The 23556-nt window shown below is 47.8% G+C and overlaps 1 protein-coding gene, 1 long non-coding RNA gene and 1 pseudogene across 7 annotated transcripts; 2 read left to right on the top strand and 1 right to left on the bottom strand.

Moving 5' to 3' along the window:
• Nucleotides 1-4186: 4186 nt before the first annotated feature.
• Nucleotides 4187-6621, bottom strand: LOC113926292. The gene is made up of 3 exons (XR_003521272.2): nucleotides 6356-6621; nucleotides 5656-5865; nucleotides 4187-4243 (listed from the first exon to the last, which is right to left on the bottom strand). It is a non-coding gene; the product is annotated as an uncharacterized LOC113926292 (long non-coding RNA).
• A 797-nt stretch (nucleotides 6622-7418) lies between these two features.
• On the top strand, nucleotides 7419-21033 carry ZNF311 (zinc finger protein 311). Of its 6 annotated transcripts, none has more exons than XM_027601067.2 (7): nucleotides 7419-7835; nucleotides 8386-8633; nucleotides 8961-9039; nucleotides 12422-12513; nucleotides 12782-12932; nucleotides 13272-13376; nucleotides 15649-21033. In XM_027601067.2, the coding sequence occupies exons 2-7, from the start codon at nucleotides 8625-8627 to the stop codon at nucleotides 17142-17144; spliced, it is 1932 nt and encodes a 643-aa protein (XP_027456868.2). In that variant the 5' UTR covers nucleotides 7419-7835; nucleotides 8386-8624; the 3' UTR covers nucleotides 17145-21033. The 6 variants fall into 6 exon arrangements, with proteins under 6 accessions (XP_027456868.2, XP_027456865.2, XP_027456866.2 ...); XM_027601064.2 differs by having other exon boundaries at nucleotides 8310-8633; XM_027601065.2 differs by lacking the exon at nucleotides 7419-7835 and adding an exon at nucleotides 7842-7991.
• On the top strand, nucleotides 19061-22999 carry LOC113928045 (annotated as a pseudogene).
• The last annotated feature ends 557 nt before the right edge of the window (nucleotides 23000-23556 follow it).

Here is a 23556-nt window from a genome sequence, read left to right as displayed (position 1 = left end):
AGAAGCTGGAACATCAGGCAAATACCAAGTTTATGGAGCACACAGAACTGCAAAACACCAGCATTAGGGGAAAATAGTATATAGAATTCAAGGTTTTTTCTCATGATTCCTTTATCTTTCAGTTTATAATTTTCCTTTTTTTCTCCTTTTTTTTCCTTTTCAACTAGTTTTGTATTTTCTCAACTCTTTGTAGGTCTTTTTTAAACTTTCACTTTTATATTTCCACTTTATAGATATGTTCTTCATTTTTGGCTTCCTTTAACTGTATTCAATTTTATTTTTGTATATACATAAGTTTTTCTTTCTTTACAATTTTGGGTTTTGGGGTGTTCTAACAAACAGACCAAAATATATCCAGGACCAAGGGGATCACCCTGTTTTGTTGACCTGGGAGATTATATTCTATTTTCCCTTTTTTTTTTCTTTTTCTTTCCTTTTTTGGTTTCTGACCTACTAGGATTTGTCTAGTGTGTATTTCACTTGGAGAGTGGGCGATATTGTTGATTTTGTTCTCTCGTTCATCCATTCTTCTCTGGGCAACATGACTAGGAGGAATTTACAAAAGAAAGAACCAGAAGTATTACTCTCTGGCAAGGATCTCATCAATATAGATATAAGCAAAATGTCAGAGCTGGAATTTAGGATAACAATTATAAAGTTACTAGCTGGGCTTGGAAAAACCATAAAAGACTCTAGAGAATCTCATAGTACAGAAATAAAATCTAATCAGGCTGAAATTCTTTAACTGAGATGCAGTCTAAATGGATGCCCTAACACCTAGGGTAAATGAGGCAGAAGAGAGAGTCAGTGACAAAGAAGACAAGAAGATGGAAAGGAATGAAGCTGAGGAAAAGAGAGAAAAACAACTAATGGACCATGAGGCAAGGCTTCGAGAAATCAGCGATACCATAAGGTGAAACGATATTAGAATTACTGGGGTAACGGAGGAAGAAAGACACACAGAGAGAGAAAGGGGGACAAAAGGTATATTTGAGCAAATCATAGCTTAGAACTTCCTAATCTGGGGAAGGAAACAGGCATTCAAGTCCAAGAGTTAGAGAGAAACCCTCAAAATCAATAAAAACATATCAACACCCTACATACCATAGTGAAGCTTGCAAATTTCAGAGACAATGAGAAAATCCTGAAAGCAGCTTGCTACAAAATGTCCTTATGCCCAGAGGTAGGAACATCAGACTGGCAGCAGACATAGCCAGAGACCTAGCGGGCCAGAAAGGGCTGGCATGACATATTCAGGGCACTAAATGAGAAAAACATGCAGCCAAGAATACTTTACCCAGCAAGGCTGTCATTCAGAATGGAAGGAGAGATAAAGAGCTTCCAGGACAAACAGAAACTAAAAGAATATGTGACTACTAAACCAGCCCTACAAGAAATATTAAAGGGGATCCTCTAAGCAAAGAGAGAGCCCAAAGTAACATAGACCAGAAAGGAACAGAGACAATATACAGTAACACTTTAGAGGTAATACAATGGCACTAAATTCATATCTTTCAATAGTTACTCTGAATGTAAATGGGCTAAATCAAAAGACACAGGGTATCACATTGGATAAAAAAGCAAGACTCAGGGGCACTTGAGTGGCTCAGTCGTTGGGCGTCTGCCTTCGGCTCGGGTCATGAACCCAGGGTCCTGGGATGGAGTCCCGCATTGGGCTCCCTGCTCGGCGGGGAGCCTGCTTCTCCCTCTGCCACTGCCCCTGCTTGTGTTCCCTCTCTCGCTGTGTCTCTCTCTGTTAAATAAATAAATGAAATCTTAAAAAAAAAAAAAAGCAGCAAGACTCAGCCATATGCTGTCTAAAAGAGACTCATTTTAGACCTAAAGGCATCTCCAGATTGAAAGGGAGGGGATGGAGAACAATTTATCATGCCAGTGGAACACAAAAGAAAGCTGGAGGACAATCCTTATATCAAACAAATTAGATTTTAAAGCAAAGACCATAGTAAGGGATGAAAAGGGACACTATATCATAATAAAAAGGTCTATCCAACAAGAAGATCTCACAATTATAGATATTTATGCTCCTAAACTGGGAGCAGCCAATTATCTAAACCAATTAATAACAAAATTAAAGAAACACATTGATAGTAATATAATAATAGTAGGGGATTTCAACACCCCACTCACAGCAATGGACAAGTCATCTAAGCAGAAGATCCACAAGGAAACAAGGGCTTTGAATGACACACTGGACCAGACGGACCTCACAGACATATCCGGAGTGTTCCACCGTAAAGCAACAGACTGCCCGTCCTTCTTGAGCGCACCGGGAACGTTCTCCAGACCACACGCGGGTCACAAACCAGGAATAAAAAGGACTGGGGCCACCCCTGCGGAGCACCGCGCTCCGACACTTGAACAAGATCACAAGGGGGACTTAGGAAGCGTCACAAATACACGGAGGTTAAAGAGCACCCTACTAAAGAAAGAACGGGTCAACCAGGAAATGAAAGAAGAACTTAAAAGTTCAACACGGTACGAGAAGTCCTAGCAACAGCAGTCAGACAACAAAAAGAAATACAAGGTATTCAGACTGGCAAAGACGTCAAACTCTCTCTTCCCAGACAACATGATACTTGATGTGGAAAACCCAAAAGACCCCACCCCCAAATTACCAGAACTCATACAGCAACTCAGGAATGTGGCAGGATGCAAAATCAATGCACAAGAATCAGTTGCTCTCTTATACACTAACAGTGCAACTGTAGAAAGAGAAATTAGAGAAACGATTCCATTTACAACAGCACCAAAATCCATAAGATACCTCGGAATAAACCTAACCAAAGAGGTAAAGGATCTATATTCTAGGAACTACAGAACACTCATGAAAGCAATTGAAGAAGACACAAAAAGAGGGAAAAACATTCCATGCTCAGGGATCAGAGGAATAAACATTGTTAAAATGTCTATGCTACCCAGAGGAATCTATACCTTCAATGCCATCCCGATCAAAATTCCAATGACATTTTTCAAAGTGCTGGAACAAACAATCATAAAATTTGTACGGAATCAGAAAAGACCCCGAATCACCAAGGAAATGTTGAAAAAGAAAAACAAAGCTGGGGCCATCACGTTGCCTGATTTCAAGCTTTATTACAAAGCTGTGATCACCAAAACAGCATGGTACCGGCACAAAAACACGCATATAGTAGACCAATGGAACAGAATAGAGAGCCCAGATATGGACCCTCAACTCTATGGTTAAATAATCTTTGACAAAACAGGAAAAAATATGGAATGGAAAAAAGACAGTCTCTTCAATAAATGGTGCTGGGAAAATTGGACAGCCACATGCAGAAGAAAGAAACTCAACCATTCTCCAACACCCTACACAAAGATAAACTCAAAATGGATGAAAGACCTCAATGTGAGACAGGAATCCATCAAGGTCCTGGAGGAGAACATAGGCAGTAACCACTCTGACATCAGACACAGCAACTTCTTTCAAGATACATCTCCAAAGCCTAGTGAAACAAAAGCAAAAATGAACTTTTGGGACTTCATCAAGATAAAAAGCTTCTGCACAGCAAAGGAAACAGTCAGCAAAACTAAGAGGCAACCCACAGAATGGGAGAAGATATTTGCAAATGACACTACAGACAAAGGGCTGCTTTCCAAGATCTATAAATAACTTATCAAACTCAAAACCCCAAAACACAAAGAATCCAGTCAAGAAATGGGCAGAAGACATGAACAGACATTTCTCCAAAGAAGACATACAAATGGCTAACAGACACATGAAAAAATGTTCACCATCATTAGCCATCAGGGAAATTCAAATCAAAACCACACAAAGAATCCAGTCAAGAAATGGGCAGAAGACATGAACAGACATTTCTCCAAAGAAGACATACAAATGGCTAACAGACACATGAAAAAATGTTCACCATCATTAGCCATCAGGGAAATTCAAATCAAAACCAAAACCACAAATCAAAACCACCTTACACCAGTTAGAATGGAAAAAGTTGACAAGGCAAGAAACAACAAATGTTGGAGAGGTTGTGGAGAAAGGGGAACCCTCTTACACTGTTGGTGGGAATGCAAGTTGGTACAGCCACTTTGGAAAACAGTATGGAGGTTCCTCAAAAAATTAAAAATAGAGCTACCCTATGACCCAGCAATTGCACTCCTGGGTACTTACCCCAAAGACACAGATGTAGTGAAAAGAAGGGCCATATGCACCCCAGTGTTCATAGCAGCAATGTCCGCGATAGCCAAGCTGTGGAAAGAACCGAGATGCCCTTCAACAGACGAAGGGATAAAGAAGATGTGGTCCATATATACAATGGAATATTACTCAGCCATCAGAAAGGATGAATACCCAACTTTTACATCAACATGGATGGGACTGGAGACCATGCTAAGTGAAATAAGTCAAGCAGAGAAAGTCAATTATCATAAGGTTTCACTTATTTGTGGAACATAAGGAATAGCAGGGAGGACATTAGGAGAAGGAAGGGAAAAATGAAGGGGGGGAGTCGGAGGGGGAGGTGAACCATGAGAGACTATGGACTCTGAGAAACAAACTGAGGGTTTTAGTGGGGAGGGGGGATGGGTTAGCCCAGTGATGGCTATTAAGGAGGCACGTACTGCACAGAGCACTGGGTTTTATACAAAGAAAACAATGAATCATGGATCACTACATCAAAAACTAATGATGTATTATATGGTGACTAACATAATAAAATGAAATAAAGTTTAAAAGAGAAAGAAGAAAGAAAGAAAAGGAAAGAAAGAAAGAAAGAAAAAGAAAGAAAGAAAGAAAGAGCTCTCTTGATATAAAAAACTAAGGATGTACTGTATGGTGACTAACATAACATAATAAAATTAAATTAAATTTAAAAAAAAAAAGAAGATAGCAGGAAGGGAAGAATGAAGGGGGGGAAATCGGAGAGGGAGATGAACCATGAGACGATGGACTCTGAAAAACAAACTGAGGGTTCTAGAGGGGAGGGGGTGGGGAGATGGGTTAGCCTGGTGATGGGTATTAAAGAGGGCACATTCTGCGTGGAGCACTGGGTGTTATGCACAAACAATGAATCATGGAACACTACATCCAAAACTAATGATGTAATGTACGGTGATTAACGTAACAATAAAAAATGTAAAGGAAAAAAAAAGACTCTCAGATGAAAAGGACACAGGAGACAAAATAGAGGCACTCCCACCTGCCAAAGATGGAATTATTTGAACATCATAAATAATGACTGTAATTGATTAAGACTCCTTGAATGTTTTTTTAAAAATCCATGAGTTTGTAGGGGCACCTGGTTGGTTCAGTCGGTCTAGTGGCTGACTCTTGATTTTGGCTTGGATCATGATCTCAGGGTCCTGGGATCAAGCCCTGCATCAGCTTTGTGCTCAGCAGGGAGTCTGCTTGAGGATTCTCTCTCTTCCTCTCCCTCTGCCCCTTGCATCTCCTCATGCTCTCTCTCTCTCTCCCACTCTCTGTCTCTCCCTCTCTCTCCCAAATAGATAAATCTTTTTAAAAAATAAGTAAATAAATAAAAATAAAAATCCATGAGCTTGTAATGAAGTTCAAAAGGAGAACCCAAACCAAAACTGTTATTCATCAATTGTTGCACAAAAAGTTCCCTCAAAATTTAGAATCAAACATCAAACATTTATTACCTTGCAGTTTCTGCAGATCAGGAATCTGAGAGCAGCTTAGCTGTTGGTTTTGGGCCTTTGAGCTGTGCTGTAGTCATCTGAAGGCTTGACTGGGGGCCGGAGGATGCACTTCTAAACTCACTCACATGGCTACTGGCAGAGGGCTTCAATCCCTCACCACATGGGCCCCTCCTCACAAGGTGACAGCTGACCTCCCTCAGAGTGAGTGATCTGAGAGGAGGGAGAGAAAGAGAGACAAAGCTGGAAGGCACAGTCTCTTTTATAACTTAACATTAGAAGTAACATAACATCACTTCTGCCATGTTCAACTGGTTACACACACCAGCTCTGGTACAATGTGAAAGGGAGCTGCACATGGAGTGAATCCTGGAAGGCAGGGCTCATTGATGGCCATTTCAAAGGACAGCCAACACATCGTTGGTCATGGCACCTAGGGCAAACAACTATTCACTCTGAACACTGGCAATTAAATTGAAAAGTAAACATTTATTGTCTTTCCTGTATGAACTACATTTCAGGACAACCAAATAGGCCTAAATTTGTGTTGCTGAGAGAAAATCCTTTAAAAGAAATTCCTGTTCAATATGACAAAAATTATTGAATTAGAAAAATCACAGTTTTGCAAACCCTAATGAAATGGTTGACTTAGGCAAAGATCAGTAGGTGAAACCACCAAATGAAAGGTTGTTGGGGAACTTACCTGGAAAGATCCAGCTGTCAAGGGTTGTACTCATAGATCAACCTTAGCATCTCAAAGAGTGGACTCGTCAGACCTTACATGCCTCCTGATACAAAACAAGAAGTACACAGCACCACCTACGAATAATTCTCACCCATAAAGGTAAATCAAACACGAATCAAACTTTGGAGCTAACATCTAGTTAACAGGAACTACAAGGCTAGAGAAATAAATTAAATGAAGATGCAAATGGACAAAACCAGCATGCGAAAAATGCAGGGCAAATAACCCAATTTGTTTAATTGGGGGAAGGAGGATGAGTGAGAGATGGAAGGAGGAACTATTCTAGGTCTAAATTAAACGAAAATTTAAAGAAATAACCCAAAAAAAGCATGTAGACTTTGGATCTTGATTCAGAAAAGCATGTTTTTGTTTTATAAACGTATAAATTGAAGCTCCTTGCCAATCGCCAGTCGTGTTTTATATAGTTGGGCAAGTTTAGTACGCCCTCAATACTAGATGGTGACCAGGAATTATTTAAATTTTTTAGGTGGGACGACGGCACTGTGGTCCTGCTAGAAAATGTCCTTATTTTTTAAAAACATAATATTGAAATAACATCTTTGGGTTTTGCTTTCAAATGTTTCAGCAAGAAGCACAGGGTTGGCGGGACCGGACGCAGCCAGTGCGCCAGCGGGGGGCGTACGCGGGCGCACTCGTCTTCTCCCAACTTTTGTGTAGGCTTCAATTTTTCATAACGATTGTTTTCATGTCTTAAAAAAGAGCAGCCCATCATTTACCTTGTGTTTTTGGCTAACACTGAAAAGGTGACATTTTCACCTATTTGTGTCACAAAAGTCCCGCGCGCTGCAGCGGGGAGGCCGAGGCCGGACCACCGCCGGCCGCCATGCCGACGCACTCACGCGCCGCCACCCGCCGCCCTCGCGGCCGCAGGAACTCGCGCGAACTCCCGGACGCCCGCGCGAGAGGGCCCGGGGGCATTTCCGGCGAAGTCCCGACCAGCGAGTGGCCGCGTTTCCTAGAAAGTCACCGGAAGTGGGTGGGGAGGACTAGGAGGGGGGCGGGGACAGCTTCCCCCGGTCTCCGGTCGCCTGCGGCGAGACCCGCGGGAAGGCCTGCGCCCTCGGCCCGCGCGCGGCGGGCCTCCCGAGCTACCAGCCGGCTCCTCCGGGGTCGCAGCGGGAGGGGCGGGCCCTGGAGCCGGGTCGGCCCCAGGCGGGGCCTTCCCGCCGGCTCCGGCTCCCTCCCGCTCCTCTCGCTGCCTTCCTTTACCCCGCGTCCGCCGCCCGCCGCGGCGCCCGGCGCGGATCCGTTCCCTGAGCCGCTGCGGCGGGCGCTGTTTAGGCGTGGCCGGTACGGCTGCGAACGCGGCGGCCAGAGCTCCCTGCCCTCGGGAGCCCGCCCGGTGCACAGAACGGACGCCCTGGCGGGACTCCCCGTGTCGGGAGGCGGGCGAGTGCCGTCGAAGGAACAGAGGAAGGTAAAGCCCGGCCAGGCGTCGGGGAGGGAGAGGGAGCCGGCGGTCTCAGCAGAGGGCGCCTCGCGTGGGTCCCGGGGAGGTGAGCCTCGTCCCTGGCCTTGGGAATTGCTGGAGGCGGAGGGACAGCCGGTGCAGAAGCCCGCGGTGGCGGAGAAGGTGAGCGAGCGCGGCCCGTGTGCAGACTGGGTGCCGCGGCTTTCCTCGGAGCGCGTGGGAGAGGCGGCCGGAGGGAGGGCGCAGCCCCGTTCTGAGTAAGCTGGAGACTGGGAGGCTTTAAGCAGAGACGAAATCGCCCAGTTTGGGTTTCAAGCACACCGCGCCGGCCGTTGTACTGACAGGAGGTGCAGGGGAAGGGCAGACGCAGGGAGAGCAGTTGTAAGAGCGGGGGGCCGGGCGGGGGCTGGCGGCCTGGACCGGGAGCGCCGCTGTGGAGGTCCTGTTCCAGACTGGGAGCATTTCCGTGTCTTCCGGCAGATAATCCCCAGCGATGGCTTCTTTTCGCTGTGTTCCCTGCCCTCTTCCCTTTTCATGGACTATTCGGGAAAACGAGGTGTGAGACCACAGCTGGCGCGATCCTGCTGATGAACCCCAAGTCCAGGGCGTTGTGTGACGCATCGGGCCGAACAGCAGCTGCCCTGTGGGGCATCGGGGGCCCTCTGGCTGGCATCCCCCGGCCACTCCCAAACTTGTTGTCCGAGCAGAGCCAGAACTGACTCTGGGAGTTTGACGCAAGCAGCAGGGAGGAATCTGGACCGCGGTGGAAGACTGGAAAGAAAGCTGCGCAAAAAGATGCGGCAGGTAAGGAAAGGAGGGCCTGCAGCGTGTCTCGAGGAGGAGGAGGCGAGTGCAGAAAAGGAAAGCAGTGGGGGCCGTGGTGGAAGTTTCCCACCTCAAAATATTATTTTTCCTGGATGGCTTGGTGACCATGGAAACTTTCCAGTGACAGAGAGGAAGACTTTTCTGTTTTTCATAAGGTTTATCAGGGACTGGGTCCCTGAATTTCCCTCCCCTCCTGGTATGTCTGGGCGTCGATTCCCACGGACAGAGCTTTATAGTTTGCAGTTGGTTACAGCTTGTTTTCCTCCTGTCCATAAGCTCCCTGAGTTTTTCTGTGCCTCGCAATAGGTAGTGCTGTCACATGAGAGTCCAGGCCCACCACGCCCGCCGCCTGGGACCCCTGGTGCTGAGCTCCTGCAGGAAAGAGGTGAGGCACACAGGGTATTGTGCCAACAAGGGTGGAGGGAGGCAGGGAGGAGATGCTTCCTGGGGCTTGGAAGTCCCCTCCTTACTGAGCATTTATTGGAAGTCTATTCTAGGCTTGGATCAGTATTGAGAGGAACTGAATTATTCAGTTTCTGCCCTCATCTTACACCAAATTTGGAAAAAATATTCAGATTCATAAGAAAAAATTCTACAAAGCAACTTATCAAGGAAATTGCATTCCACCACTTATTATATGTACAACTTGACACATACGATAAATAACTTATATGTGTGTACATAAAACCTGTGGCATCATTCAGTAACTCCTACCCCACCAGTTTTGCCAACACGTCCATGTTGAGTGTATGTAATTTCACTTCTGTAGACCTTTCTGGAACCCTGAGATTTTTTTTTTTTTTAAGATTTTTATTTATTTATTGAGAGAGAGAGAATGGTAGAGAGAGAGCACGAGAGGGAAGAAGGTCAGAGGGAGAGGCAGACTCCCCGCTGAGCAGGGAGCCCGATGCGGGACTCGATCCCGGGACTTCAGGATCATGACCTGAGCCGAAGGCAGTCGCTTAACCGACTGAGCCACCCAGGCGCCCTGGAACCCTGAGATTTTAAAAGTATAAAATGAGTCCCTGAGAAACAGAAGATGAAACAGCGGCAAAGAAGGAGCAAAGGTTTTGTCATGAAGCTTTGGGAAAAATAAAGGTAGATGGGGAAATGTGAGGCTGGGCTTTAGAAGTGCTGAGTGGTGACGTGTGTGAAGAGCAAAGTGGACAAGACTGTGGAGAAGTGGCTGATGGAGGTAAAACCCAGGACACGGCATTCAGCAGTTCTATAGTTCCAGAGTCAGACCCTGAAAGGCAGACTTTCGGACAGAGGACGAGGCACCTGGGCACCCCAAAAGTAGGCTTTTAGTACATATTATCTACAAAGAAGAAAAAAGTATATTATTGGAACTTCCAGAGGAGAAATCCTGAAATTTCCACTGTATAAGGAATCATAAATGAAAATTAGTAATATAGAACATATTTGAGGTAGAAGATAATCGACACTGCTTAACTTGGGTGTTTAATTTCATTTTTTTAAATATAAAATGATACACACTCTTATGGTTCACATCTGACCTGCATCTCCCAGTCCTCTTTTTTTCATAAGACCTTAAATTCTCTTCCCATTGGTGATTTTCAGGACCATAAAGTTCATAGCTATCTAACATATAACATAAATGAATGAACCTCATCCTGGATAATATCTGTACACTGCTTTAACAAATAGTTTAGTTACTGGCTGAATGTTTGCGTCCCCTCAAAATTCACATGTTGAAGCCCTAACCCCCATTGTGATGATATTTAGAGGTGGGGCCTTTGGGAAGTAATTTGGTTTAGAGAAAGGGTGGAGCCACATGAAGAGATTAGTGTCCTTATTAGAGGAAGAGACCAGAACTCTATCTGCATCCCCCACGTGAGGACAGAGGATGGCAAGCCGGGCAGGGCTCATGCCAGAACCTGGATCTCCGACTTCCAGCCTCCAGAACCGTGAGAAGTAGCTTTCCAGTGTGTAAGCCACCCAGTCTGTGGTATTTTGTTATGGCAGCCTGAGTTGGCAAAGGTAGTTTCGTGCCGTTTGTGTACATAGCCTGTCTCCCAACTTCATGTTTAACTTGAGGGCAGAAACTGACCTTTCCAAATCTGAAGCTAAAAACTGAAGCCTAAGAATCACTGTGGTGACCAGGGATTGAGGAGGGAGAAATAGCAAGTTGTGTAATGGGTATAGCGTTTCAGTTTTGCAGGATGAAAAAGTTCTGGAGATTACACAACTTTGTGAGTATTTTTAACACTGCTGAACTGTACACTTAAAAATGGTTAAGATGGTAAATTTTGTTACGTATTTTTTCCACAATTCAAAAAAATTCTTAATGTGATGAGCACTTTAAAAAAAAAAGAAGAACCACTGTGAGTTAACGAAACTTTCCCAGTCTGTGAAGAGGGTATAGTAAAAATCCAACTGGGATATGTCTGGAGGGGAGTTTGGGTTAAATAGGGGTATGCTTTGTCAAAACTCACCCAATAGTACACTTAAGACTTGTTTATCTTACTGTAGTAAATTTTACCTCAACAAGAACGTAAACAAATCTTGAACTGTAGCTCATGATGTGTACCATAAAGTGTTTTGGGGTACAGTATGCTGGTATTTTCGATTAAAGTGAATTAATAGAGGCCTAGTTAGGTGGACAGATACGCGATGAAGTGAATATGTGGATGTTTACTAAACAGTTCTTTCAGCTTTTTTCTGTATTTGAAAATGTTCATGATAAAGTGTGGATTGGAAAAAAGAAAAAAAACAGTTGGGAGGTTTATGTTTTTGACGTCACAAGGAGCAGAGCAGACCGATCATCTGCTGGGAGCTGTGTGCAGGCCAGGCGGGTGTGGGACTGTGTGCGACAAGGAATTACAGAGCACGTGGGCTTGTAGAGGGAGATGCAGAGTGACAGAGTGGGGCCCACAGGGACTAAAACACAGCCCGGGTCTTGGTCAAAAGCCGAAGAGTAGCCTAAACCGAAGAAGAATCATGGGGAGTTTTTCTGGGAAGAAACCAGTCTGCTCCTAAATTGAAGTTTTGGTAAAATTGGAATGAAATTTGGGGGACCTAAGGCCACAGGGTAATCCTTGGGTCTTACCAACTGGTGACTAACCCCACTGGTATCTTCTGAAAGAAATTGTTCAGACTCTGATTTGAGATGTGTTGATGAACTTTCTAGAAGGGTGAGTTGCCGCAAACACTGCAGCTGGAGGAAGGTTGGGCTGGCCCACTAGGAAGGAATCAGGGCCGCGTTAACTAGCTGTGTACTGCACTGGTGTGGGGAGGGTGGTTTAGTGCTCGGGAATTAATAGGAGAGACTCAGAATCGCAGGGGAAGGTGGTGTTTCTCAAAGAACAGGAAAGAAAATTTTCTAAGAAACTAACTGGAGGTAGAGCAGCCATTAAGTTACCGAAAGGAGCAAGCTTTGGGCCTGTCCCTGGATATTTCTGTTCCACACTTTCCTCCTTTCTGTTTCCCCCACCCCACCCCACCCCAAGTCTTTCTGGAAGAAGTGGCTTCAACATTCAAATACTGGAGGAGAGGTTACCCCACAAGCCAGGAGTCAGTGATGTGGGCTTGGGGAGGGGAGGGGTGAGGTCATTCTAGGGTGAAGAGAGACCAGAGGAAAAAACCCGTAGAAGGTGAGGGAGAGAGCACTGGCCATCTGTGTGACTTTGTGCCGAGCCCGAGGCTGGAGAAATAACGGGGAAGGCGGAGCTTGAGGAGCTTCTACACTGGGGAAGAGAGGAGGAAAGCGGAAGCTGTGCCAAATTGACCCGCCTCGTTTCTCTCAGCCCTGCCAACCCCTCAGCATCCTGCCTTTCGCAGAGCGGGAAGCCAAGGAGACCATCCAGGAGCAAAGAGTACACTGATGAGCTGGGCCCAGGTAAGCTGTGGCCCCTCCATCCTTCCTGGAAATACAGCATTGCCTCCTTCCACTCATTCCCTGACTCACCCCCCAAATGCAGGTGCTCCCTCTCGAGGAACATTCCACTGGATGACACGCCATTCATTCCTTGTTCCCTCTGCCATGGGTGTTCACTTCCTTTCACCTCAACCCAAATACACACAACACAATAACCACCTCTCGTTTCTATAAACCTCCCAGAAGTCCTCCCGCCTCTGTCCTGAGGGCACTGTGGGGCTTTCTCCAGGACAGCGGGAATGCACTGTTTCAGGACTCAGTGACGTTTGAGGACGTGGCGGTGCGCTTCAGTAGCGGAGAGTGGCAGTGTCTGACCCGCGCTCAGCGGCACCTCTATGCAGACGTCATGTTGGAGAACTACGGGAACATGATCTCGGTCGGTAAGGACATCCCTGCACTTGGCTCAGCACTGTTTGCTCTTCCTTTCAGTTGTGTTGTTTACTGATGTATGTGAGGCCTCATATTCTTGCGTCTGTTTTATGGCAGGATCATTGCAAGAGCAGGGACTGTCCCCCAGGGTCTCTTCCTCTGCCTTTTGAGTATGACTCTTCTGCGAATATCCGTACACGTTTCCATGTGACCAGACCTCCGAACAAACCCTCTCTCTACCCCAATGGCCATTTGTTTCTTGTTGCCCTACGTGGGCAGAGGGGTCAAGGCTGGGTATTAGGACCCTGGTCATGTTGCTCTGCACACTCATATTCCTTCTCCACAACCAGGTTTTGCGGTCCCTAAGCCTCCTCTGATCTCCCATCTGGAGCAAGGGGCCGAGCCCTGCGTTCAGGATCTGCAGGACGGGGGGTTCCTGAGCTGCTCCTTCCCAGGTGAGTGATGGAGGAGCTCCGGCCTCCTGCTGGGTGCCCTGGGGCAGGTGTTTGTAGAATGTTCTTAGTGCCGGGTCATCCATCCTCACCCGCCCGGGCACCCTAACAAAGAGAAAACAAACAGCACCAAACTGTTTGGGCAAATACTCTGTCATGATCTGATTGCTTCTTTGCACCCTACCTAATAGGCCCTTTGCAATTTGGTCCTCAGAGAAAGCTCAGTGAGTTCACCTCCCTTCTGTGTATCAGTTACTCCAGCGCTCAGAGAACCCTGCTTTTCTGCCCCTAGTTTTCATTCAGGACCTTCCCCACACTGAGCCTCGGGCCTCTGACCCTGGCCTTTCTCTGTTTTCCCTCATGGCTTCAGCTCGGCGGCAGGGGCTGGCTGCATGGACACGGCTCACTTCTCCCCTTTCCTGGGCAGCACTCTTGTTTCTAACTCCCGGCTTACTGGATATCCCATCGTCCCCTGGAGAGCGGCACACCTGAAGGCAAACGCACCTCTCCCCACAGCCTGTCTCCAGTGAGCCCTCCCTGTCTCTGTACCTGGGTCTACCTCTTTCTCACACTCCCTGACCTGCGTACCTGGTCGGTCGTGAACAGTACCAGCTCTTCATTCAAACTGTTTTCTCCACTCGTCCTTCAAAAAAGTGTCCCTTATCCGTAGGCCAACCCAACTGCCCTGTCACAATACCTGCTCTTCCTGCCCTCCCCCAACAAACATTAATTGAGCAACTACTGTATACCAGGCACTCGACAAGGTACTAGAGATGGTGTCAAATATTATTGCCTAGCAGGGAAGGCAGGTAGTGAGTGATGACACGGAATAGCGAGAGTCACAGATATGTACCAGGGATGTATAGACACGGAAGAGAAGCGTCTGAATCTGACTTGGGGACCAGGTGGCTGTGGAAGGAATGACCATGAACTAAGCATAAGTCAGATGGTTTAGTGGAAGGAGGGAAGAGGCATTCTGAGAACGTGGGGAAGTGCTGAGGAGGAAAAGCATGAAGTGTGCGCAGCGTGGCCAGAGCAGTGGGCTCCAGGAGGTGTGGGGAGCACAAGGAGCAAGGTCACGATTCAGAGGGGTTTTGACAAACTGCAGACTTTGAACTTTATTCTGACAGTAGTAGTGAGACACTGATGAAGCATTCACGTCCGTGTGGCAAGTGCTTTACACACCTTCGTGTATGTAAAATGATCCCATCTTACAGATGAGCAACTGAGGCCCAGGGAGATGCAGCCAACCTCGCAGGTTGCACAGTCAGTAGGGGTCAGAGCGAGGATTTCAGCCTGGATGGCCCCACTCCAGAGCTGGGGCTCTGACCTGCACGCTCTACCTCCTTTCTGTCTGCTTAACTACACAGTGCCACTGAGACATTTTAAGCTGAAGAGTGGCATGATTAGATTGGATTTTTAGAAAGAAAAATCTGGAAGCAGAGTAGAGCACAGATTCGAGGGGAGGCAGATTAAAGGACAGTAGGGGGTGGGGTGGCAGTTAATGAGCAAGAATGCTCTGGCAGGAGAATAGAGAGAAGGGGTGAGCTGAGATACAGAGAAGACTTACTAGAACTCTGGTTGCCAGCAGTAGAAATTAACTCAAACTAACTTGGGCAAAACAGTGAGAATTTATTATTCAGGGGTGTCATGGAAGCCAAGAGCAGGGGAACATCAGGCCCGTCGCCCCACCGTCGCCTCTGCAGGTCTGCTTCCCTCCTTCCTGGCTGACTGCCCCGCTCTGCTTGCTGCCGATGGCAGGACGCTCCCTCCCCTGGGCGGTGCACCATCCCCCCAGCACTGGCTGTTGTCAGAGCCTGAGTCAGAGTCCAAGGAGAGAGAACCTGGCCTGGTCTGGGTGAGGGGGGCCCAGACCGGATGTGCCCTGCACCCAGGTGGGCAGAGCCACACTGCAGAGCAGATGGGTCCCTGGGCGTTAGACTGCAGTCCATGTCGCAGGTGGAATTTGTAAAATGTCAGCTGAGCAAATCTGAAGGATGGAGAGGGTTGGATGTGACTCAGTTTCCTGACCGAGGTGACTAGGCGTACCGTGAGATTCTCGAGAACAAGTAGGTTTCTAAGGATTTTTGTAAAGTTTGCAGAGTCTGAGCTATCTTGGTACTTCTCATTATACCAACCTGTTGCAGCCTTTGGCCATAACCTAGCACTCTTCCAGCCTGGGAAAGTCACGTACTCTTCATAGGGCTTCACCCGTTCACCTCTCCCATCTCCCATGTTTCCCGACCTCTGAACGTGTGACATTTGTTTCCTTAAGTATCAGTGGACAGGACCTGGCTGGGGACTGAGAAGGCAAGTTCAGAACAGGAGGTGTTTGAGAGCGGGGAAGTCTGCTGGGTCCAAGTCAAAAGTCTCCTGAAAGCCCTGTCCCAGGACCCTGAGGCTGGAGGAGCTCATGTCGAGGATGTCAAGTTAGAGAATCCACAGGACACGCCCGGGATGGAGACCCTGGGCGGGGAGCAGGTGACCTACAATGAAGGAAAGGCCCGAAAGGTCCTCAGAAAAAACTTCAATGCAGACTCGGAGCGTATTCCGTATAGTGGAGCCCTTAGAGAACGGAAACCCCACCCGTGTGCCGAATGCGGCAAGAGCTTCAGGTGGCACGCGGACCTGCTTCTCCACGAGCGCGTCCATTCTGGCAAGCAGCCCCGTGCGTGCCCCGAGTGCGGGAAAGCGTTCAAGACCAGAAGCCAGCTTGCGGTGCACCAGATCACCCACACAGGGGAGAAGCCCTTCCGCTGCGCCCCGTGTGGGAAGGCCTTCGGCAGCCCATCCGCACTCTGCCGCCACAGGAAGGCGCACAGTGGGGAGAAGCCTCACGGGTGCAGCGCGTGCGGAAAGACCTTCGAGAGCAGGAGCCGCCTCCGTCTGCACCGGCTGGTCCACAGCGGGGAGAGGCCGCACGGGTGTGCTGTCTGCGGGAAGGCCTTCCAGTTCAAGCACTGCCTCACCCTCCACAGCCGGACGCACACCGGGGAGCGGCCGTACGCGTGCGCGGAGTGCGGGCGGGCCTTCAGCGGGAGCTCGGACCTCAGCAAGCACGCGAGAATCCACACCGGGGAGCGGCCCTACGCGTGCGGCGCGTGCGGGAGGGCCTTCAGCCGGAGCTCGGACCTCAGCAAGCACGTGAGGACGCACGCGCGGGAGCGAGGCGGCGGCTGCCCGCAGTGTGGCCAAGCCTTCGGCAGCCGGGCGGAGCTCGCCCGGCACAGGAGGACCCACGCTCCGGAGAAGCCCTACCCGTGTAGGGAGTGCGGGCGCGCCTTCCGGCACAGCTGCAGGCGCCGGGCTCATGAACGCGCGCACAGCGGGGAGCAGCCGTTCCCGTGCGCGCACTGCGGGAAGACCTTCCAGGACCGGCACTGCCTCGCCGTGCACCAGCGGGTGCACACCGGGGAGAAGCCGTTCGCCTGCGCCCAGTGTGGGAGAGCCTTCCGCGGGAAGTCCAACCTGACCAACCACCAGAGAATCCACACCGGGGAGAAACCGTACGCGTGCGCGGCGTGCGGGAAGGCCTTCCACCACAGCTCCGTCCTGACGCAGCACAGACGGATCCACAGCGGGGAGAAGCCCTACCCCTGCAGCGAGTGCGGCGCGTGTTTCCGCCAGCGCTCGGCTCTCGTCGGGCACCAGCGGGTTCACACGGGGGAGAAGCCCTATGAGTGCGAGCAGTGTGGAAAAGCTTTCAGAGTGAGCGCAAACCTCACAGGACATAAGAAAAGAAGGCACAGCGGAGGGGGAGCCCCACACTGATGAGAGTGGGAAGGCCCTCTCCCCAGGACCCGTCCGACACTTCCCAGTAGTCGGTGTCTGACCGGCCACCCCTGGGGAGGCCATTCTGTGTGTGCACTTTCCCGTTTCTCCTTCTGCTCCGGAGCCTGGTTCTTCCCGGCTTGCTGGCCCCCGCACCGAGCGCCCCAGAGCCGGACCTTCCACTGCAGTGTTGTAGCGAGCACGTTCACTTCCACTCAGGAATAATAGTATCAAATGCTTCTAGTGCCTGCCGCATGCCGGCCACTCTTCTCACGACTTCGTTGTTTTAATTCATTTAATCCATAAAACGTCCCTACAGGATGCGGACATTAAGGCATAAAAAGATGAAACCCGCTGAGGATCACTAGCTAGCAAGGTCTGCAGAAATGCCCCCAGGGGCTCGGGCCTGCACCTTTCCCATAGCCTGCAACACACCCCTTAGATGGGAGGCTACGACTCAGTTCAGCACCGAGCATGTTTTGGTTGATAAAATACTGATCCTGTTTAGCAAGGTTTTTGTTTTGTTTTAACTTAAAGACTGAATGGAACTTTTCCATGTGGGATCGGGATTTCTGAGACGGGGATGAAAAAGGAAGGCACGGGGCGCCTGGGTGGCTCAGTCGTTAAGCGTCTGCCCTCGGCTCAGGTCATGATCCCGGGGTCCTGGGATCGAGCCCCGCATCGGGCTCTCCGCTCCACGGGAAGCCTGCTTCTCCCTCTCCCACCCACCCCTGCTTGTGTTCCCTCTCTCGCTGTGTCTCTCTCTCTCAAATAAATAAATAAAATCTTAAGAAAAAAAAAAAAGGACAGGGGCAGATTCGGAAATTAGAGATAAGTGGGATTCAGCTACATGCTGCTCCAGTAACAGTTTACGTACAGGAAGAGCATGAAGCCCGTCTCCTTTGTTACAAATACATGAAAACATCATTGTGTTGATTTCTTAAATACTTGCTATATTTATTTGTGTGAGGTATGAAATGCTGCTTTCAAATGTATTAGAAATTTGCCTCTATCTTTTCAAGTCTTTCAGTATCTCTTAAATTATCCCCTTTCTCTTTCAGATGTTACAAGTACTTTTTATAGGTAGAATTAAAATAAATACCCACAGTCAACAAAGCTGCTAACTAGAGATTGAAAATCCTAGGGGCGCCTGGGTGGCTCAGTTGGTTAAGTGTCAGACTCTTGATTTCAGCTCAGAGCATGATCTCAGGATCCTGAGACAGAGCTCCCCGCTTAGTGGAGAGTCTGCTGGAGATTCTCTCTCCCTCCTCTCCCTCCCCTCCACTCTAAAAAAAAAAAAAAAAAAAAAAAAAATTTAATGCTAGAAGAAGATGCAAATGTGTCAACCTAATTAACCTAATGACCATAATTGAGAATTAAATTTAGTTCTCAGTTCCTTGGTTGGTAGAAAAAAAAAAGAGAGAGAGATGAGCAATGGATTATCCAACATTCTCAAAGGTGTTTTACAAGTTAAGGCTTTTAAAATAATGACTTTAGGAAATGTTAGCTAGGTGGGTTTTTTTAAATTCCCTTAAAGACTTCTCAGAGTGTATAATATGCTAATCTAAATCTTAAAGGAGCAATAAAGCATTGCTTTCCAAAAGTAATTGACAACACAATCCTGTTTGAAGCCTCTTCATGGGCTCTTGTTTCAGAAAAAAAAACCTTTTGGGAAATGGTTATACATTATCTAATACAGAAAAACAAGGTGTTCAAGAGATGCGATTTTCTAGTAAAATTCCAGAGGGGATTACATGGTCTCTTGTTTTTAAACAAGGGTGGACTGAAACATTGTTCCTTAGGTTCAGTTTCTACAGGAAACTATTATGTGGCCGTTTCTCACACTGTTTGTGAAAGCCAAGATGAAAACGTTGAAGACATAACTCAATGGAATTGCCTCTGTGGAGGACGAAATTATGGATATGTGGCTTTCCGGTGAGGAAAAAAAATGACATAAGGACAGAGTTCAGGATACGTCTGGAGAATTGGCAGTGGTTTTCCAGTTATTTTTGAGGATGAGAACCCCTTGTTTGGTGGTCAACAAATTTCAGATACGTCTGGAGAATTGGCAGTGGTTTTCCAGTTATTTTTGAGGATGAGAACCCCTTGTTTGGTGGTCAACAAATTTCAGCAACATGCTCTCTCCCACCCATGCACACACAGCAATAGTTGTACTTTAATGCTCGACAAAATATTGTCATGCTGTCCTAGAAAATCTGAGGTTTTATATTTCACAACAGCATGTGTAAGCTTTTAGAAAATATATGTACATGTTCAGAACGTCTGTTTCACCCACAGACTATGGTGTGCTTTCGGACTTTAGACTCAAAGTCATCCCAGCTTGAGAATGCAGCAAGATGGCAGTTCCAGTTTAAATTCTGGACCATCCTTAAGTGTGGATGTGTTGTGTTGTTGACTGGAGAGCTTACATCTTCAGACACCAGTTAACTGGAGGGGGTAGCAGGCCCGACACTCTGTTGTGAAACTTTAAAGGCCTCTGTATGGAGCCCAAATACGAGCCTTCTAGACACCACCTTCCCCTGTCCATCTTCCCCACGACCACTGTCTTCCTAGAACTCCGCTGTGATCCAGACACCTGGTCTAAAGGCTGCCAACGGACTCAGTCCTGCAGTGAGAAACCCCAGAGGACTAGCTTGACCTCCAGGAATTTTCGGATGTTTCCTGAACATCTAAATGAGTGTTGTGCAATAGAGAACAGACTGAGGGTTGATGGAGGGAGGGGGGTAAGGGATGGGCATTAAGGAGGGCACCTGTTGTGATGAGCACTGGTGTTGTATCTAAGTGATGGATCACTGAATTCTCCCCAAAACTAAGAGGTTTACTGAGTGTTAAACTAACTGGAATTTAAAATAAAAATTAAATAAATAATAAAAGAGCTTTGCGGGGGAAACACTGAAGAAAGTTCAGATATTTTACCTGTGGAAAAGTCTGTACTTTTAAAAGGGGTCCTAAACTGGAATAAACTCTGCCATAAGGTAGTAAATTTGGCAGGAATACTGTAGAAGGGGTTCAAAGATGAGATGCATAGTTGAATAATAAAACATATTAGTACTTAAAACCCTAAGGTTTCTGTAACTAATTCTGAAGAGTTACCAAAACTAGAGTTACTGATTTAGTTACAGTTTACTTAGAAACTCACCAGGTAACACACTTTTTTAACCTAATTACCTTAATGCAAAATCTGAGAAAAAAGTCACTCTGAACATCAATACAATGAGATTGTTTTCACTTTACCTTCACAACGGAAGTAGAGAATGCCCACATCACTGAGTTTTAAAAAGTGGAACAAGATACAGGTTGAAGATTTTGAACCATCGGTGAACAGAGGTGTGTTTCTGTAGCTTCTACACACGGGTGCAGCTGGGTTCCCTGTGATTACAGAGCAGGTTTCAGCCCCTGCCCACAAGATAGTCTTCCACAGTTTTCAAGACAAATCAAGCACTTCTTTTTCCACAAGGCAAAATACCTAAAATTTCTTTAGTGCTTTCTCGCAGTTTACTTTTTAAAATGTTCAGGAAACGTCCGAAGATTCCTGGAGGTCAAGCTAGTCCTCTGGGGTTTCTTACTGCAGGACTGAGCCCGTTGGCAGCCTTTAGACCAGGTGTCTGGATCACAGCGGAGCTCTAGGAAGACTGTCGCGGGGAGGGTGGTGTCTAGAAGTCGCGGCCCCTCCTTGTGTTCCATTGGTCTACTGTCTTTGCTTACACCAGTGCCAAACCGGTTAATTACCATAGCGTTAAAATACCTTTTCACCTGGTGGAGTTAAGTCCTGTTTCTTTTTCTTCAAGACCGACGTGACCGTTCTTGGTCAAGGCTGTACTCGTTCATGCGCTGGAACGCTCAGGGTTACAAAGATGTCGGTTCTTGAATCGGGCCGTGTCACCATGCAGAGGGGGGCTGGCTTGCGTGTTCGGCTGCCATCGGCTGGGGACTCCGGGCTGGGAGAGAAGCCAGCCGCGAGGAACTGTGCGGAGGCCGTGCACAGCGAGTACGGCGCGCGGCGGCGCGGCTCCGCGGACCGGACCCCGGAGGCCATCGCGCGGGGCGCCTCGAGAGGGCGGCGGCGGCACCGTGGAGAACCGATTTACGTATGATGATCAGAACACGAGCGAACGGCGTCTGCGCCACGCCAAGCACCGACCTCAAGTGCAGTCATCTGTGGCTCTGGGTTAGGAAATCTGGCCGATAAGTGACACCCAGAGCTTTGACTACAGCGAGATTCCAAACTTTCCCCGACGCGCAGCGCCTGGTCATGCTGGTCGACTGGTGCCTGGGGTCCTGAACGGCAGGGCCTGTGTGATGATGCCGGGTCCGCATGTATGCAGGCCACTCGATCTAGAGGGTGACATCCCCAGTGAGGGCGTTCTTCCTTACGGGCGCGGACGCCCTAGTGGTCACCAGTGCCGCTGGAGGACTCAACCCTGAGTTTGAGGTCGGAGATACAGTGCTGGTCCGTGATCACATCAACTTACCCGGCTTCCGTGGTGTGAACCCTCTCACAGGGCCCAATGACGGAAGGCTGGCCTTGGTTTCCCTGCCGCGTCCGATGCCTATGACCGGGATATGGAGAAGGCTCACGGGGCCTGGACGCAGATGGGGGAGCAGAGAGAGCGGAAGGACGGCACCTGTGTGACGCTGGCAGGGCCGTCCTTTGAGACTGGCCGAGTGGGGGCGGATGCTGTCGGCATATGAACACAGTACCAGGAGTTACAGCGGCGAGGCACTGTGGACTTCGAGGCTTTGGCTTCTCCCTCATCACTAACAAAGTCGTCTTGGGTTATGACGCCAAGGAGAAGGTCAGTCCTGAGGAGGTACTAGAGCCGGGAGACAAGCAGCACAAAAATTGGAACGGTTGGTCTCTGTTCTTATGACCAGTATTCCACCACCTGCCGAAGCCAGCTAACCAGCCCTGGAGTGGTCTGGCTTCTCCGTGATGGGCTCCAAGTAGCCACTACAGACTTCGGCCCCTTGCTGGGGTCACGTGCCTCTGCCCTTCAGTAGTGCAAGAGAGAGGAAGAGCCCTACCCTTCACCCTCCCCATTTCTCCCACCAGACCCCTCTGCACTGGCTCTTTTGCTCAGTTATCTCAAAGCAGCTATCATCCCCCACCCCACCCCCCGGAGCTAGAACCCAAGCCCTGCTGTGTCTGTGCCTGGGTGTGACTTGGGCTGTTGAACTTGGCACAGTAGCTACTGCTGTCCTTTTGATGTCATGCTTTCACATTCCTGCGGACTCAGTTCTGCCTCCTCCAAAGCACTAGAGCCCACATGAGGGCCAGCCCAGTCCAATACCCCTTGGAGTTTTGTATTACCCTATCTTGAGAATAAAAAGAAAGATGGGGAAAAAAAAAAGATGTCAGTTCTTCCCAAAATTGATCAATAGATTCATTGCAACCTAAGTAAAAATCACAAGAGTGCATTTTTGTGGAAAATGACAAACTGGTTCTGAAACGTATTTTGCAGTGTAATTCTTAGCCAAGAATAACCAAGACTTATGAAAGGCAAACTTTTATCCTTTTATGAGTAAATTTTGGACAATATTTGTACCCTAAGGTTAAGAAAGGATTTCTCAAGACACCAAAAAAGGTTAATTTAAAAAATTTTTTTTCTGATAAATTCAACTAGATTAAAATGAATTTCTTTAATCAAATTCACCATAAAAAAGGGAAAATACAATTTTCTCATGACTTGAAAATATATATTTTGAACACATACACTTGGCAAATAATTGTTAGCTAAAATGTTTTAGGTTGGGGGCTCCTGGCTGGCTCAGTTGGTTAAGCGTCCAACCCTGGATTTCGGCTCAGGTCATGATCTCAGAGTTGGGAGATCCACTCCTGCATCAGGCTCTGCACTGAGTGTGGAGTCCGCTTAAGATTCTCTCTCTCCCTCTGCCTCTGCCCCTCCCTCCCCCATTTATGCTCTCTCAAAAAAAAAAAAAAAAATATATATATATATATATATTTGAGGTTGAGTCATATGAATTGCCGTATCTAAAGGTTGAATAGAGGCAGTTTAATATGGTTTGACCTTATATAAAAATTTCTTTAAATCAATAAGCAAAAGACAACCCCCAAAAAAGGCAGAAAGCATAAAGAAATACTTCACAGAAAACTGAAAAACGATGACTAAACACAGAAAGGAGTCCAGTCTCCATGACAAGGAACTCTGCACAGGGACACCATGTGAGACTCCTGCTAGACAGAGAGGTAAAAACGGGCCTCGCCAGTTTGGGCCAGGAGTTGCAGCGTTCACGGGTGGTGCTGTAATCTTTGGAAAGTGAATAGATGCTATCCTGTAAAGCTGGCCTGTGCCCTACAACCCTACAGATCCATTCCTAGGGACTCACTCTGAGAAACGCCCCCACCAGCACTGACAGCCACATACAAGGA

Source organism: Zalophus californianus, chromosome 7 (genome assembly GCF_009762305.2).
Source record: "Zalophus californianus isolate mZalCal1 chromosome 7, mZalCal1.pri.v2, whole genome shotgun sequence".
NCBI lineage: Eukaryota > Metazoa > Chordata > Mammalia > Carnivora > Otariidae > Zalophus > Zalophus californianus.
Note: the sequence above shows the minus strand (reverse complement) of the source record. Positions and strands in the feature narration are given on the sequence as shown.